The 18,912-nt window shown below is 45.4% G+C and overlaps 1 protein-coding gene across 1 annotated transcript in view; it reads right to left on the reverse strand.

Annotated features, from left to right (window-relative positions):
- The window catches only part of LOC144689615 (synaptojanin-2-like), a 283,459-nt gene that overhangs the window by 21,045 nt on the left and 243,502 nt on the right, over window positions 1-18,912 (reverse strand). The window contains 2 exon segments of the mRNA XM_078556842.1: window positions 8,502-8,704; window positions 18,707-18,815. Of these exon segments, the coding sequence (XP_078412968.1) occupies window positions 8,502-8,704; window positions 18,707-18,815 (312 nt within the window).

Here is an 18,912-nt window from a genome sequence, read left to right on the forward strand (position 1 = left end):
AACGAGGTGGGCCCTTTAGCCAGCCCACCACAGCATTCGCGCGCCCCAGTGGCCAACTACGCTCTGCTTCCAGTGTTGGCAGGCCCAACTCTATTCCACACCCACTCAACTGGAGTGAAACTTGCATGTTTCGGGGTACTTATTACCAAACTAGGTCTGGCAAATTTGGAAATTTCCTGACTCATGTTACCTGTCTCGGTCTGAGCAGTGTTCCAGTGTAGAAAGCACTGGGAGCAGAGACCCACAGTAGGAAGCAGTGTGCAAGGGCATAAAGCCAGTGTAGAATGCAGTGAGAGTGGACACTCAGGGCAGCATCGTCCCAAATTTGTACTAAGTGCAGTAGCGGGCAGGAAAATAGATGTTTTACCCACCGGCCACAATGGCGGCTTTTCACGCTGTATCGTCCCAAACTCGCCACATTAGTCATGCATTCCCAGGATGCACACCGTTTTAATGGTTGGTGGGCTCCAATTCACATGCCACACTGTCACCTCGCCGCTTCATCATGCCAGGCGCCACATTTAAAGTACAGCCGTGCTCAGTGCTTCCAGCCCAAGACTGCAACAAAAAATACATGGACCCAAAAGGCAAGACGATTGCATCCCTCGAGCGCCTTTTGGATGCCATGGAAGCCCACTGTGGTGTCCTCTACCTCCGCTCTGGCCACAGGAGGGGCAGCCACATTACCACTCCGGCTTGGGAGGTGGTGATCAGTGCCAATGTTGCACAGAAGAAGTTTGCCATCCAGTGCAGATAGAGGATGAACAATCTCATCCGTGTAGCCAGGGTATAGCAACCATCTCATCACTCTAAACTCACACACTCAAGCCCATCGCACATTCACTGGCATCTCACTCACTGCCAGCTCAAGGGACATCACCACCCAATTCTCTCACACATACCCTCATGTCCATCTGGCCCCTTCTCCTCTGAAGACTGCCTCCTCAGCCCTCACCACCTTGAGGCCACTTGCACAGATCAACATGTGCCCCTACAAGCTCCCTTGGACACCCTCCTTCTCCAGTACAGCCCTCGCCCTGCAGCCTCTTCCCTTGCTTGAGGCCACTTCTCCCCCTTCCCCAAGCAAACCCTAGCCCTGCAGCCATTGAAGAGCCACCCACATATGGCTGATCTGATAAGCAGAGACCTGCCCGCGAGCTGCCCTAAAAGTGATGTGGTGCTGTCTGTGAAGCCTGCCGCTGATGACTGCGAGTGCAGACCGAAGCAAGGTAAGCAAGCAAATTTGGAAGTCCCAAGCGAAGTGCTGCCCGCCAATTGCATGCCTTATATATACTGTTATGAAACACATCGGTGTGTTTTCCAGCAGACGTGGGTGAACGATCCACCAGGGGGGGAGGGGGGAGGGCGGTTCCAACGGGCAGGCCTAATAATGATATGCAGATGTATTACAATCGGTTCCCAACGTCCAATGGCAGAAAATGCGGCCAGCCATTGGTGGGCTGAGTGGATGATCGCAAACTGGTTTCACACCGCACACGCCCGACGCCAGTGGGCACAGAAAAGCCTGGGCCCAGTGCAGAAAGGGGTGGGAGCAGAGAAGCAGTGTGGAAAGCAGTGGGAAGAATGGATCTACGGAATGTCATGCAGAATTTAACTGGAGGGCACCTTAAAGTGGGATTCCTGCCCTCAGGTAGCCTGACTGACAGGCTGACGGCCTTTCAAGTAGGAAGCCTGCTTCACAGCACTGATGTCTACAAAAGTAGATTGGTATATTGGGCGAGGGGGGGTTCTTGATCGCAGGTGTCATTCCAGATCTCAGGGGGAGGGTGATGATAGTCTGGGGGTCCTAATTGCGGATTGGCATGGGTCTCATGGTGGTCGAGTTGGACAGCAGTTCATGGTCAGGGGAAACAATTGATCAGTCGGTGGCCGGAGATGCCAATTAGCGGTCGGGGTGGAACAGACTGCTCACGGAGTGAGTTTTACTGTGTAGCTTGGAGAAAACACTAATACTCCACAAGCAGTGCTGTAAAGGCACTTACCTCATGGATTCAGCCCTTCTTATCTCCTTTAAGCCACTGGGTTTCCAGAGGCCCTGAAACTCTGGCTGCCTGTAGTTCAAAATAGACTGCTAAAATAAAGGCAAGTAGCCTCATTATAATAATTAAATGACCAAAACACTTCCTGTGTGCAATTTGAGGAAGGTTTATGTTCCCATTTCAGATTTCTTGCATTTCAACCTCTGACTTGATCCCAACCCATCCATTTTTGGAAGTTAAAATTCAACCAATATGTTCTTGAACCAACCAGAGAACAGACCATAGTAGATTTGGTAACGAGCCTGAATTGGCCAATAATCTAACAGCAAGGGAACACCTAGATAACAGCAACTATAATATGACTGAATTATATTATAGGTTTGAGAGAGAAAAGGGCAAGTCACAAACCAGAGTTTTAAATTTAAGTCAGGTTGACTTTGAAGGGATGAGGCAGGAATTGACCACAGTAAAGTGAACAGAACAGTTAAAATTACAGATGGATAGTGAGAGGTGCGGTAGCTGCCACAAAGGCACATGTGCTGAGGGACACACTAAAGTTTGGAGGAGCCGCCTCAGAGGCGCAATGGGGAAAGGTCACCATCTATGACCTTTCAGCCATAATGCACCGAGGGTCCGGGAATTGCATGACCCCTTGGGCTGTATGACTCACATTGAATGTATGCAGTGAATATTAAATGCATCTCAATTGTATTGGAGCACCTCAGAGTGCAACATGATCCATATGGACAACTTAAATACCATTGCACTGTCTGACTGTCTGTTATGACCATTCTGAAATGTCTGTAATGTTCCTTTTATTGTATTGAAGTACCTCAGGGTGCAACATGATCTGTGTGGAAAACTTGAATATTACTGCACTTTTTGTGATGGCCATTTTAAAATGTTTTGTAATGTTCTTTCAGATATTTTATGAATAAAGTATATTTTTGCAAATATACTTTGCAAAGGCGCAATGGGGAAAAGCCACTGTCTAAGGCCCTACAGCCCTAGTTACACCCAGGGGCTGGAAACTGAAAAACGCCTCGGGCTAATTTAATGGGTATGGTAACTATTAACTGTAATTGTAAACGTAATGAGCAACATACAGTATTGGGAGAAACTGAGATAAAAACAAAAAGCTACTGCGGGTGCTGGAAATCCAAAACAAAAACAGAATTACCTGGAAAAACTCAGCAGGTCTGGCAGCATCGGTGGAGAAGAAAAGAGTTGACGTTTCGAGTCCAACATGACCCTTCAACAGAACTGTTCTGTTGAAGGGTCATGTTGGACTCGAAACATCAACTCTTTTCTTCTCCACCGATGCTGCCAGACCTGCTGAGTTTTTCCAGGTAATTCTGTTTTTGTTTGGGAGAAACTGATTTGGTTTGCACCTTAAGTAATGTCAACTTTGAACATTCATGTAATGTGTTCAAGTATGTTTTTGAAAAACAAAGTCTTTGGTCAAATACAAGACCTGTACATATAACAGCTCCAAATGTGTAATTAAGCAACTTTAGTCAACAAGAGAAATGAGAGCTAGTGTAAAGCTAAAAGAAAGGGCTTATCCAAGAGGCCAAGAACAGGAGACAGCCTGTGGATTGGCAGAGAGATAAATAATAGCAAGAGAACAGAAGTGGTAAGAGCTGCAAAAGGAAAATACAAGGTGACCAATACTGTACACAGTACTCCAAATGTGGTCTCGCCAGTGCCCTGTACAACTGAAGCATAACCTCCCTACTTTTGTATTCAATTCCCCTCAGAATAAATGATAACATTCTATTAGCTTTCCTAATTACTTGCTGTACTTGCATACTAGCCTTTTGTGATTCATGCATTAGGACACCCAGATCCCTCTGCACCTCAGAGTAGATCAGGAGGGCACACAATGAAAATTAAAAATAAATCAAGAGGAGGAATCAGCTAGATTCAATTTAAGTAAAAGAATAGCATTGGAAATATTAATGCTATTGAAGTTAGATAGGTCTCCAGAACCTAAGTAAAAGTAGTAATGGAGGAAACTTTACATGCTTTAATCATGATCTTCCAAAGCTCTCTCAATTCAGGGATTGTTCTTCTGGATTGAAAAAGGATTGAAAATTGCCAATGTCACTATTATTTAAGAAGGGCAGGAGAGAGATACTAGGAAATTATAGGCCTATTAGTCTAATATCAACTGTGAGGAAGTTACTCGAATCCATTTTTAGGGACAGAGTAATTGTGCATTTGGAGGTATATGAGCTGACCAGAAAGAGCCAGCATAGGTTTCTAAAAGGTTAAGTTATGTCTAACAATCCTAAATGCATGGTTTGAGGAGATAACTGACATGATAAGTAAGGGAGAGTCTATGGATGTTATTTATATGGAAGGGAAGAGGCTTAACAAAAATGTGAGCACCAGGAATTAGAAGCAACCTATTGACTTATTGATAGAGAATTGATTAGGAGATGGGAATAGTGATAACGGACATGTCCTCAAATTGGCAGGATGTGATAGTGGTGTTACCCCACAGCTTTTCATTATATTTGTAATTGACTTCGATGGACAAATAGAATGCTGTATGTCTAAATTTGATGACAACAAGCTAGGTGACACAAAAAGTAGCTGGAGGCCAAAACCTCATCTCCAGTGTTCAAGGCGCAATCATCTTCCGCTAGCTCATCAATGACCTTCCCTACATAAGGTCAGAAACGGGAATGTTCACTGATGATTGCACAGTGTCCAGTATCATTTGCAACTCCTCCGACATTGAAACAATACCTGGACAACCTTCAGGCTTGGACTGATCAGCATAGTGGCAGCAGTGTGTATTATCTACAAGATACACCAGAAATTTGCTAAGCCTTCCTTGAAAGCACTTTCCAAACCCACAACCTCTACCACCTAGAAGATCAACGGCAGCAGACACATGGGAATACCACCGCCTGCAAGTTCCCCTCCAAGTACATTTGTGTCACATAAGTGTGCCAGGAAATGATCATTTCCAACAAGACAGAATTAACCATCTCCCCTTGACATTCACCAGCATCAGCATTGTCTAATTCCCTATAATCAATATCCTTGGGGAGTCATCATTAACCATAAACCTAACTGGATCACACACACAAATACTGCAGCCACAAGAACAGATCATAGGCTGCACATTCTCACAGAGTCACAGAATTGTCTTGGTGTAGAAGGAGGCCATTCAGCCCATCGCATCTGCACCGGCTCTCTGAGCATTTTAACTTAGTGCCAATCTCCTGCCTTTTCTCCCTAACCCTGCACATTGTTTCTATTTAAATAATCATCCAATGCCTTCTTGAATGCCTCAATTGAACCTACCTCCACCACACTTCCAGGCAGTGCATTCCAAACCATAAAAGTTTTTCTCACCTCGCATTTGCTTCTTTTGCAAAATACTTTAAAAATCTGCCCTCTGTTTCTTGATCCGTTTACTAGTGGAAACAGTTTCTCCCTATCTACATTGTCCAGACCCCTCATGATTTTGAAAACTTCTATCAGGTCTCTTCTTAGTCTTCGCTTCTCCAAGGAAAACGGTCCCAACTTCTCCAATCTTTCCTCATTACTGAAGTGTCTCATCCCTGGAACCATTCTCGTAAACCTCTTCTGCACTCTCTCTCCAATGCATTCACATCCTTCCTATAATGTGGCGCCCAGAACTGTACACAATACTCCAGCTGAGGTCTAATCAGTGTCTCATATAAGCTCATCATAACTTCCCTGCTCTTGTACTCTATGCCTTTATTAATGAAGCCCCTAGAATACTGTATGATTTAGAAACAGCTCTCTCTACCTGTCCTGCCACCTTTAATGACTTATGTACATATACACCAATGTCTCTCTGCTCCTACACACCCATTAGAATAGTATTCTTTATTAAATACTGTCTCTCCATGTTCTTTGGACCAAAGCATATCACCTCACACTTCCCCACATTGAACTTCATCTGCCACCTATCTGCCCACTCCACCACACTGTCCTCCTCACAATTTACAATTCTCCCAAGTATTGTGTCATCCGCAAACCTTAAAACTGTCCTCTGCACACCAAGATCTAGATCATTAGAAGAGCAAGCGTCCGAATACCGACCCCCTGGGAAACTCCACTACAAACCTTCTTCCAACCCAAAAAATACCCATTAACCATTACTCTCTGTTTCCTATACCTCAGCCAATTTTGTATCCACATTGCTACTGTCTCTTTTATTCCATGACCTATGGACCCACAAGTCTGTTGTGTGACACTGTATTGAACGCCTTTCGGAAGTCCATATACACCACATCAACGGCCTTGCCCTCATCAACCATCTCTGTTACCTCTTCAAAAAACTCCAGCAAGTTAGTTAGATACAATTTTCCTTTAACAGATCCATGCTGACTCTTCCAAATCAATCCACATTTTTCCATGTGACTATTAATTCTATCCCGAATAATTGTTTCCAGAAGTTTCCCCACCACCAAAGTTAAACTGACTGGTTTGTAATTGCAGGGCAGAACTTTACAGCCTTTTTTGAACAAAGGTGTAATGTTTGCAATTTTCCAGTCCTCCGGCACCTCCCCAAATCCAGGGAACATTGAAAGATTATTGCCAGTGCCTCCGCAATTTCCACTCTCACTTCCTTCATATTCTTGGATGCATTTCATCCGGTCCCGGTGCCTTATCAACTTTAAGTACCGACAGCTTATCCAAAACCTCCTCCGTATCAATTTTAAACCCTTCTAGTGACTGAGTTTCTGTAGCAAATAACTTACCCCCTGGTTCCCCAGAGCCTGTCCACCACCTACAAGGCACAAGTCAGGAGCGTGATGGAATACTCCCCATTTGCCTGGGTGAGTGCAGCTCCCACAACACTCTAGAAGCTTGACATGATCCAGGACAAAGCAGCCCACTTGATTGGAATCCCATCCACCACCTCAAACATTCACTCCCTCCATCGCCGATGCACAGTAGCAGCAGTGTGTACCATCTACAAGATGAACTGCAGCAACTCATCAAGGTACCTTTGACAGCAGCTTCCAAACCCACGACCTGTACCACCTAGAAGGGCAAGGGCAGCAGATTCATGGGAACACCACCACCTGCAAGATCCCGTCTAAGGACACACCACCCTGGCTTGAAAAAGTCACAGTATCTTCACAATTGCTGAGTCAAAATCATGGAATTCCTTCCCTAACACCACTGTGGGTATACCTGCTCCACATATACTGCAGCATTTCAAGGTGGTTCACCACCACCTTCTCAAGACCAATTAAGGGAGGGGAATAAATAAAACAAATAAATTGCCAAGGTCACCCACATCCCGTGAACAAATAAAAAATGGAGAGTGGATGGAGTTAAAATGTAGATCGGCCATGATCTAATTAAATGCTGAACAGTTTCAAGCAGCTGAAAGGCTTATTTCTATTGGTTTGATTTTAATTGGATTATTTTACGACTCAGCCCAGCAAGATTAATGTTCCATTTTGTTACTTTCCAACTAAGAGACAATTGATTTCTGAAGTTTGCACATTTTACCTCTGGGCCTTTGATTCAAATTGCCTAGATTAATACAAAAAAAACCTTCTGCATTGGCAGGCCATAAAAGCCTTCAAGAAACGAAAGAAGTCTTAAACTAATCCACAGCCACCTGCAAAACAGATTCTCACAATTCATTACTAAATTGGCAGAAGTGCAAGAGGTAGAGCTTAGTGTCAAGATACATTTTTGGCTCATGGTAGAGGAGGTCACTGTACCTGAGCAAATAAGATCTGGCCTGGGGGGGTGCTTGATGCTAACACTAGGGCCTGAAACTTTGGTGGGCGCATGCAATTGGGGGGCCCAGGAGCAGCTGGGAAACGGGCCCCCGACCGCGATTTTACCCTGGTCGGCCAAGTAACGGCCAGTCAGCATGAAATGTGCACTGAAAAGCTCAGCACTGCCAGGGTGGGGGCGGGAAGAGGGCGGGCGATGATGTTTCCGCAAGCGCAGGTGAAGCCTCAGGGAGCTGCAGACCTGAAAATGCTAAAATGAAGGTTTAAAAAGCTGCAAAATAAGTGTTCATGCATCAAAATCAATCACCTGAAAATATAGCTGATAAAAATACTGTCCACAGATATTTATTTTATTTCATGACGGAGATTTCATCCCACCCTTAGACGAAGTTTGATAAAAAATGCAAAGGCCTCCTGGCCGATTTGCCTGTCTGCCAACCATAAAGTTGGGTGGGCCACGAAAAATCGGAGACAATTGCACCGTTAATGGGCTTAATTGCCCTCTGAACTGTTGGCGGACACGCTTCCGACTTTTATGCGCACCCGCCAAGTGAAATATCGTGCGATGATGTCGGGCAGTCGCCTGACATCTTCTCGCACAATTTTACGCTCGATCGGGTTGGGCACACACCTGCCCATGGGATGTAAAATTCAACCGTAGGTGTCAAAAGTGAGCAGAGTGCTCTGTTCTCAATACAGACATCTTCCATTTTAAAAAAAATCACAATCTAAGATAATTGAAATGACTTACCAAGTCACTTTTTATCCCTTTTCCTTTTGGAGGGAATGGCCTAGCAAGAGAATGACTTTGAACAATTGATTGAGCAGGTAACAGAGGTATTGAAGAAGCAGGATAAGTTGCATCATGCTCAGCAGCAAGAGGTATATTAGACTGGAATTTGAGAATTGACTGTACTAGAGGTGGTTTTGCACTGGCTTCTGAATCCAAACATCCTGAAACAGAAAGGGAATGTAAAAAAATCTACTTTGGTGTCCGGGGCTGTTAACACACAGCTGAACATGCTTCATTCAATTGCTTACATATCTATCTTGTTTACACCTACAGTGGGACAGGTCAACAGCTACAACTCTGTTTTTGAAGTAAATGCCATTATTTTCACCACATCTTCTGGATAGTCTAGCTTTTGCTGACCATATAATAAAATGCTCAAAAATAGCTTCCTGCGCCCATCAGCACTTGCTGCTGTAGTGAGGTTAGACTTGGGCATACACTCCTGTACAGTGATATTGCTACAGACATGTGGGAGGGTACCAGGGGAGATAATGCCATGTGTGTACCACTCATTATTTGTGCCACCTTTCTCAGGTTTAGTCCCAAGTCTGATGACATACCAACTCTCATTAATTGATCACGAGAGATGCACTTCTCGATTATACCTCTCTCACACTCATGAGAGGACATCAAATTTTTTTAAAAATTAATTTATGGGATGTGGGTGTCGCTGGCTGGGCCAGCATTTATTGCCCATTCCTAACACCCTTGAGAAGGTGGTGCTGAGCTGTCTTCTTGAACTTCTGCAGTCCCTGTAGTATAGGTATACCCACAGTGTTGTTAGGGAGGGAGTTCCAGGATTTTGGCCCAGCGACAGTGAAGGACGATGAGTGACTTGGAAGGGAACTTCCAGGTGCTGGCATTCCATGTGTCTGCTGCCCTTGTCCTTCTAGATGGTAGTGGTCATGGGTTTGGAAGGTGCTGTCTAAGGAGCCTTGGTGAAACCCTGCAGTGCATCTTGTAGATGGTACACACTGCTGTCACTGGTGGAGGGAGTGGATGTTTGTGGATGTGGTGCCAATCAAGCGGGCTGCTTTGTCCTGGATGGTGTCAAGCTTCTTGAGTGTTGTTGGAGATGCACTCATCCAGGCAAGAGGAGAGTATTCCATCACACTCTGGACTTGTGCCTTGTAGATGGTGGACAGACTTTGTGTCTTGTAGATGGTGGACAGGCTCTGGGGAGTTAGGTGGTGAGTCACTCATCGCAGGATTCCTAGCCTGAGACCTACTCTTGTAGCCACAGTACTTATACGGCTAGTCAGGTTCTGTTTCTGGTCAATGGTAACCTCCAGGATGTTGTTAGGGGGGGATTCAGTGATGGTAATGCCATGGAATGTGAAGGGACGATGGTTAGAATTTCTCTCGTTGGAGATGGTCATTGCCCGGCACTTGTGTGGCGTGAATGTTACTTGCCACTTGTCAGCCCAAGCCTGGATATTGACCAGGTCTTGCTGCATTTGGACATGGACTGCTTCAGTATCTGAGGAGTCGCGAATGGTACTAAACATTGTGGAATCATCAGCGAACATCCCCACTTCTACCCTTATGATGGGAGGAAGGTAATTGATGAAGTAGCTGAAGACGGTTGGGCTTAGGACACTAACCTGAGGAACTCCTGCAGTGATGTCATGGAACTGAGATGATTGACCTCCAACAACCACAATCATCTCACTTTGTGCTAGGTATGACTTCGACCAGCAGAGAGTTTTCTCCCTGATTCCCATTGACTCCAGTTTTGTTCGGGCTCCTTGATGCCACACTTGGTCAAATGTGGCTTTGATGTCAAGGGCAGTCACTCTAACATCACCTCTGGAGTTTAGGTCTTTTGTCCATGTTTGAACCAAGGCTGTAATGAAGTCAGAAGCTGAGTGGCCCTGGCAGAACCCAAACTGAGCAGCAGTGAGCAGGTTATTGCTAAGCAGATGCCGCTTGATAGCACTGCTGATGACCACTTCCATCACTTTACAGATGATCGCGGGTAGACTGATGGGGTGGTAATTGGCTGGGTTGGATTTGTCCTGCTTTTCGTGTATAGGACATACCCGGGCAATTTTCCACATAGCCAGGTAGATGCCAGTATTGTAGCTATACTGGAACAGCTTGGCTAGGGGCGCGGCAAGCTCTGCAGCACAAATCTTCAGTGCTATTGCCAGAATATTGTCAGAGCCCATAGCCTTTGTAGTATCCAGTGTCTTCAACCATTTCTTGATATCACATGGAGTGAATCAAGTTGGCTGAAGACTGGCATCTGTGATGCTGGGAACCTCCAGAGGAGGCCAAGATGGATCATCCACTCAGCAGTCCAGCTGAAGATTGTAGCAAATGCTTCAGCCTTATCTTTTCAACTGATATGCTGGGCTCACCCATCATTGAGGATGGGGATATTTGTGGAGCCTCCTCCTCCAGTGAGTTGTTTAATTGTCCAACACCATTCACAACTGGGTGTTGCAGGACTGCAGAGCTTAGATCTGATCTGTTGGAATCGCTTGACTCTGTCTATCGCTTGTTGCTTATGCTGTTTGGCACGCAAGTAGTCCTATGTTGTAGCTTCACCAGGTTGACACCTCATTCTTAGGAATGTCTGATGCTACCCTCCTGCACTCTTCATTGAACCAGAATTGATCCCCTGGCTTGGTGGTAATGGTAGAGTGGGGGATGTGCCGGGCCATGAGGTTTCAGATTGTGTTAGAGTCTAATTCTGCTGCCTATGGTCCACAGCGTTTCATGGATGCCCAGTTTTGAGTTGCTATATCTGTTCGAAATCTATCCCATTTAGCACAGTGGTAGTGCCACATAACACTATAGAAGGTATCCTCATTGTGAAGACAAGAGCTCGTCTCCACAAGGACTGTGCAGTGATCACTCCTACCGATAGTGTCATGGTGAGGATGAGGCCAAGTGTGTTTTTCCCTTTTGTTGATTCCCTGACCACCTGCTGCAGACCAAGCCTAGCAGCTATGTCTTTTAGGACTTGGCCAGCTTGGTCTGTGGCGGTGCTACCGATCCACTCTTGATGATGGACATTGAAGTACCCCACCCAGATCACATTCTGCGCCCTTGCCACCCTAAGTGGTATTCACCATGGTGGAGTACTGATTCATCAGCTGAGGGCGGCCGTACGTAGCAAACAGCAGGAGGTTTCCTTGCCAGGTGGTCTGTCCAGTTTCATTCCTTTGTTTAGACTTTTTAGTGGTTGGATACAACTGAGTGGGTTGCTAGGCCATTTGGGCATTAATGAGTCGACCACATTGCTGTGGATCTGGAGCTACACATAGACTAGACCAGGTAAGGACTGCAGATTTCCTTCCCTAAAGGACATTAGTGAACCAAATGGGATTTTGTGACAATTGACAGTGGTTCCACGGTCATCATTAGACTTTTAATTCCAGATTTTTATTGATTTCAAATTCCATCTACAATGGTGGGAGAATTACCCTGGATCTCTGGATGACTGGTCCAATATCACTGTGCCACTGCCTGCCCCTCAGTTTTGGCTGATCACCTTCACTGAAAAGGGCAGAGGTGAGGCTGATGACAGCTGAAACTCTGAGTAAATTGGAGGCCTGGCAAATAGAGAGAGAGGGAGAGCACAGGCTGGCAGCTACTGCCAGTGGTGCGAGACACCTCAGCAATGGCTGCAGCTGTTGAAGTCAGAGTCGGAGTCAGGGTCAGGTGAGGGGAGGGATCCAGACCAGTGTCTTGGACTGAAGTGGCAAACTATTCAGCTGTCCAGAACAGGAATGCCCTGAACTCTTGTCACTGTGTCTGTTGCTGGGTCTAGCTGGGAAATGCAAGTGGTCCAGGTTGGCCTTCTATCCAATGAGCTAAGGAGAAGGAAAGTCAGACAGAGTTTCTGCTCCTCAATTGCTGTACAGTGATTTTGGCTAGGAAGTACATTAAAACATACTGGTATGGATTTGTGTGTGCATATATGGGGAACACAAGATTGTGCTCATCTCTCATGCCTTTCATGTTAGCTATGGCTCATTTGGTAATACTCTCGACTCTGAGTTAGAAGGTTCCGGGCTCAGGTCCCACACAGGGCTTGATCGCAAAAAAACAAGACTAACACTCAAGCAAGACTGAGGGAGTACTGCACTGTCGGAGGTGCTTTCTCTGTACAGTGTGGGCTTTGGCTGCAGTGCACCTGGGCAAGCACTGAGGGCCTGCCTGGAGCACTGGCCCTGGGCTTTCTGCTGACTGCCTGCCTCCAGGCAGTTAAACTGCCCCTCATCGTATTAGGAAACTGGAGGCCAACTGAAAAGTCCAGTTGGCCCTGTTTAACTGCCCTTAATAATAATAAATGAGTCTTATTTGGTGCCTGCCTCATGGGAGTGGACAGCCCTGCCAGGCCCTGAACCTGCCTCCCCCCTAGAATGCCCAGCACCAGAAACGGATGTGGGAAACCTGCATGCTGGCCAGTGCCAGCATTCCCAGGCCTCGCCTGCTCCATTCCTGACCTCAGTGGTGCCCAAGAGTCTGCAATGGGATACAGATAGATGAAGTGTTCATCTGAAGTGTTCAGGTGTAGTGCAAGATGGTGGCAGACATTGTATTGTGTAGGGAAATGTAAGCTTATTCACTTTGGTAGGAAGCGTAGAGAAACAGAATATTTTTTAAATGGTGCAAAACTACTTAATCTTGGTGGTCTTGTACAAGAAACACAGAAAATTGGCATGTAAGTGCAGCAAGCAATTAGGAAGGCAAATGGTATGTTGACCTTTATTGCAAGGAGGTTGGAATGCAGGAGCTAGGAAGTCTTGCTGCAATTGTACAGTGTTTTGGTGAGATCACACCTGGGATGCTGTGTGCAGTTTTGGTTTTCTTACCCAAGGAAGGCTATACAGGATCGCAACAAAGGTTCACTAGATTGATTGCTGGGAAAGATTTAGTTTAGAAGAACAGGAGGTGATTTCATTCAAATATATGAAATTTTGAGAGGGCTTAGCAGGATAGATGCTGGGAGGATGTGTCCCCTGGTTTGAGAATCTAGAACTAAGAGCATAGCCTCAAGATAAGGGGTCATTCATTTAAAGCCAAGATGAGGAGAAATCTTGCACTAAGAGGGTTACGAATCTTTGGAATTCTCTACTCCAGAGGGCTGTGGATGCTCAATGATTGAGTACATTCACAGCTGAGATCAGTAAGATTTTTGGATCCCAGGGGAATTAAAGGATATGGAGATTAAACAGGAAAGTGGGGTTGGCGTTGAAGATGAGCCGTGATTTGATTGAATGGTGGAGCAGGCTCAAGGGTATAACCAACTTCTGCTCCTATTTCTTACCTTCTTATTATTACATTATTTAAGGGGGAGGCGATGGCATTGTGGTATTGCTGCCGGACTAGTAATCCAGAGGCCCAGGGTAATGCTCTCGGAACCAGGGTTTGAATCCTGCCATGGTAGATGGTGAAATTTGAATTCAATAAAAATATGGGCTTAAAAGTCTAATGATGATCATTGTCGATTGTTGTGTCATGAAGCTATTAATGTATTTAATATTACTGGAAAATATTTTTCTTTTTAAAATAGAGGTTTAGTCTGTGGGTGTGTCTTAGTTGAATTAAAGCCAGCTAGTCTGGGTGTCTTGACGTATACTAGTTTTGAGAAATAACAGAGGTAGAGTGCATTTGCATTTTTTGAATAGAGCATTCAAGCAGTGGGGTGAAACCTGGCACCTAGTTAGCAGAGACCAAGCAATATGTTTATCTTACTAATAAAATTGCTACTATGAAAGGGGTTTTACTGTTAGAAGAGGTGGAGTTCAAAGGGGCTAGTGATACAATGAGAATTTACATTCAATGAGCTGTGTTGGTATAACAGACAGTAGTTTTGTATGTGGATGGGCAGCAAAAAATGTCATTTAATTATTACTTTAATGGCCTTAATAGGCCTGTTAATTGTGGGTGGGTGCGCTGCCGACTCCCGTGTGCACACGCCGCCCGAAGTATTGCGCAAGTGCACGATGGCATCGGGACGCTCATCCAACGTCATCACGCATCATTTTACGCTTGTTCAGGTCGGGTGCACGCCCATCCGACAAGTGCATCATTCTGCCCCAAAAGTGGCTCAGTAGCACCACTACCACCCAAGCTGGCCGAGTCCTAAATGACATAGCTGCTCGGCTGCGTCAGTGGCAGGTGGTGAGGGAACCAACAAGAGGGAAAAGCATACATGACCTCATCCTCACTAACATGCCTGCCGCAGATGGATCTGTCCATGACAGTACTGGTAGGAGTGACCACCGCACAGTCTTTGTGGAGACAAAGTCCCACCTTCACATTGAGAATATCCTCCATTGTGTTGTGTGGCACTACCACCATGCTAAATGGGATAGATTGTGAACAGATCTTGCAACTCAAGACTGGGCAACCATCAGCAGCAGCAGAATTGTACTCGAACACAATCTGTAACCTCACAGCCCAGCATATCCTCTACTCTACTTACCATCTAGCCAGGGGATCAACCCTGGTTCAATGAAGAATGCAGGAGGGCATGCCAAGAGCAGCACCAGGCATATCTAAAAATGAGGCGTCAACCTGGTGAAGCTATAACACAGGACTACTTGCGTGCCAAACAGCATAAGCAACAAGTGATTGACAGAGCTAAGCGATTCCACAACCAACGGATCAGATCTAAGCTCTGCAGTCCTGCCACATCCTGTCATGAATGGTGGTGGACAATTAAACAACTCAGTAGTGGAGGAGGAGGCTCCACAAATATCCCCATCCTCAATGATGGGCAAGACCAGCACATCAGTGCAAAAGACAAGGCTGAAGCATTCGCTACAATCTTCAGCCGGAAGTGCCGAGTGATGATCCATCTCAGCCTCCTCTCGAGGTCCCCAGCATCACAGATGCCAGTCTTCAGCCAATTCAATTCACTCCACGTGATTTCAAGAAACGGCTGAAGGCACTGGATACTGCAGAGGCTATGGGCCCTGACATTATTCCGGCATTGGTACTGAACGCTTGATAGAGGAGGATGAAAGCAATGTGAAAAATTGCCCAGGTATGTCCTGTACATAAAATTAGGACAAATCCAACCAGGCCAATTACCGCCCCATCATTCTACCCTCCATCATCAGTAAAGTAAAGGAACGGCCCATCAACAGTGCTAACAAGTGGCACTTGATTAGCAATTGCCTGCTCACTGACGCCCAGTTTGGGTTCCGCCAGGGCCACTCAGCTTCTAACCTCATTACAGCCTTGGTTCAAACATGGACAAAAGAGTTGAACTCCCGAGGTGAGGTGAGAGTGACTGCCTTCGACATCAAGGCCACATTTGACAGAGTGGCATCAAGGAGCCCGAGCAAAACCGGATCGATGGGAGTTAGTGGGAAAACTCTCCACTGGTTGGAGTCATACCTAGCACAAAGGAAGATGGTTGTGCATGTTGGAGGTCAGTTGTCTCAGCTCCAGGAGATCACTGCAGGAGTGGAGATGTTCGCTGATGATTGCACAATGTTCAGCACCATTCGCGACTTATAGAATCACACGGTGCAGAAGAGGCCCTTCGGCCCATCAAGTCTGCACTGACACGTGAGAAACACCTGACCTACCTACCTAATCCCATTTACCAGCACTTGACCCATAGCCTTGAATGTTATGATGTGCCAAGTGCTCATCCAGGTACTTTTTAAAGGATGTGAGGTAACCCGCCTCCACCACCCTCCCAGGCAGCGCATTCCAGACCGTCACCACCCTCTGGGTAAAAAAGCTTTTCCTCACATTCCCCCTAAACCTCCTGCCCCTCACCTTGAACTTGTGTCCCCTCGTGACTAACCCTTCAACTAAGGGGAACAGCTGCTCCCTATCCACCCTGTCCATGCCCTTCATAATCTTGTACACCTCGATCAGGTCACCCCTCAGTCTTCTCTGCTCCAACAAAAACAAGTCTATCCAACCTCTCTTCATAACGTAAATGTTTCATCCCAGGCACCATCCTGGGGAATCTCCTCTGCACCCCCTCCAGTGCAATCACATCCTTCCTATAATGTGGCGACCAGAACTGCACACAGTACTCCAGCTGTGGCCTCACCAAGGTTCTATACAACTCCAACATGATCTCCCTGCTTCTGTAATCTATGCCTCGAATGATAAAGGCAAGTGTCCCATATGCCTTTTTCACCACCCCACTAACATGCCCCTCCGCCTTCAGAGATCAATGGACACACACGTCAAGGTCCCTTTGTGCCACAGAACTTCCTTGTGTCATGCCGTTCATTGAATACTTCCTTGTCAAATTATTCCTTCCAAAATGTATCACCTCACACTTTTCAGCGTTAAATTCCATCTGCCACTTATCTGCCCATTTGACCATCCCATCTATATCTTCCTGTAGCCCAAGACACTCAATCTCACTGTTAACCAGCCGGCCAATCTTTGTGTCATCCACAAACTTACTAATCCTACCCCCCACATAGTCATCTATATCGTTTATATGTCTCACGTGAGTCGCGAATGTGTCCTCAGAGACTGAAGCAGTCCATGTGTGAATGGAGCAAGACCTGGACAATATCCAGGCTTGGGCTGACAAGTGGCAAGTTACATTCACGCCACACAAGTGTCAGGCAATGACCATCTCCAACAAGGGAGAATCTAACCATCACCCCTTGATGTTCAGTGGCATTACCATCACTGAATCCCCCACTTTCAACATCTTGGGGGTTACCATTGACCAAAAACTGAACTGGACTAGCCATATAAACACTGTGGCTACAAGAGCAGGTCAGAGGCTATGAATCATGCAATGAGTAACTCACCTCCTGACTCCCCAAACCCTGTCCACCATTTACAAGGCACAAGTCAGGAATGTGATGGAATACCTTCCACTTGCCTGGATGAGTGCAGCTCCAACAACACTCAAGAAGCTTGACACCATCCAGGAAAAAGCAGGCCGCTAGATTTGCACCACATCCACGAACCTTCACTCCCTCCACCACCGACGCACAGTAGCAGCAGTGTGTACCATCTACAGGATGCAATGCAGGAATTCACCAAGGCTCCTTAGACCGCACTTTCCAAACCTATGACCACTACCATCTAGAAGGGCAAGGGCAGCAGATATATTGGAACACCACCACCTAGAAGTTCCCTTCCAAGTTAATCACCATCCCGACTTGGAAATATATCGCCATTCCTTCATTGTCGCTGGGTCAAAATCCTGGAGCTCCCTCCCTAACAGCAGTGGGTGTACCTACACCACATGGACTACAGCGGTTCAAGGAGGCAGTTCACCACCACCGTCTCAAGGGCAACTAAGGAAGGGCAATAAATGCTGACCCAGCCAGCGAAGCCCACATCCAGTGAACGTATAAAAGAAAATAATGAGTGTCATAACAATAAAATGTGAAAGGATTTAGAAATTGTATAAAAACGGGCATTCAAATCCTTTAACTGAAGTTGCATTTTCACATCATTATTTAAGACATTGAGCTTATATTGCATCATGAACACTACAGTACAGAGAAAATGTATGCCTGACTGCACCATGCAACTGCCTCCAGATACTGCAATGCTACTTATTATTCTATTCACACAGCCATAAGCCACCTGCAGGATATCCCATGTACTCAACTCACACAGTACAAACACATATTGTGGCGTTTTCATATGGACCAATTTCTAAAATAAATGTCCGCCATAATTAATTTAATGGGATGATACCCTTTGAATGAATATAATTTTGCAATAAAACCAATTATAGAAAACTGTTTCAATGCTTCTTTTTACCGAATATTTGTACTGATCAGTGAAGATAAAACATATTGGTTGAAACCTGTTTTGTGTTTCTTGTTTCTTAATTATGAAATATACAAAAGAAAGATACAATCATTTAGAAAAAAATTGTGATAGTTTTCTTGTGATAGTCATTGTCAACTATTTGCATGTAAATAGTATTTAACTGGAAATACTCTAGCTTACATTGGCTCCAGAAGTTTTTTCTAGAAAGATGTTTAAGAAAAACCACCTGTAATGCAACTTTCAACAGGTTTACCTTGATAAGATACTGCAGTCATAACATTTTTGGATATTTCTATGTTCATTTGCTTTTCCCAAAACATCAGTGATGTTGCACTAAGAATATGTTCTCTTATCTTATATTCATGCATTGCTGGCCAGGCAACAGTATATTGGAATCACACTTTACATGACAAGCTTACCTGTTTTCAGCTCCATTAAATGCCTTATTGCCTCTTCTGCTTCTCTGGCAGATGTTGTTTTAATTTGTTTCACATTATATGGTTTGCTAATTCCAGTTCTAGATAAAGACTGAGAAACAAGATTACATTGAGTTGAACTGAAATGTCAAAAAATTACAACACATCAGGCAAAACCCAATATAGAAGGGTAGCTAAGAAAGGCCTTT

This window comes from Cetorhinus maximus, chromosome 14 (assembly GCF_964194155.1).
Source record: "Cetorhinus maximus chromosome 14, sCetMax3.hap1.1, whole genome shotgun sequence".
In the NCBI taxonomy this organism is placed as follows: Eukaryota; Metazoa; Chordata; class Chondrichthyes; order Lamniformes; family Cetorhinidae; genus Cetorhinus; species Cetorhinus maximus.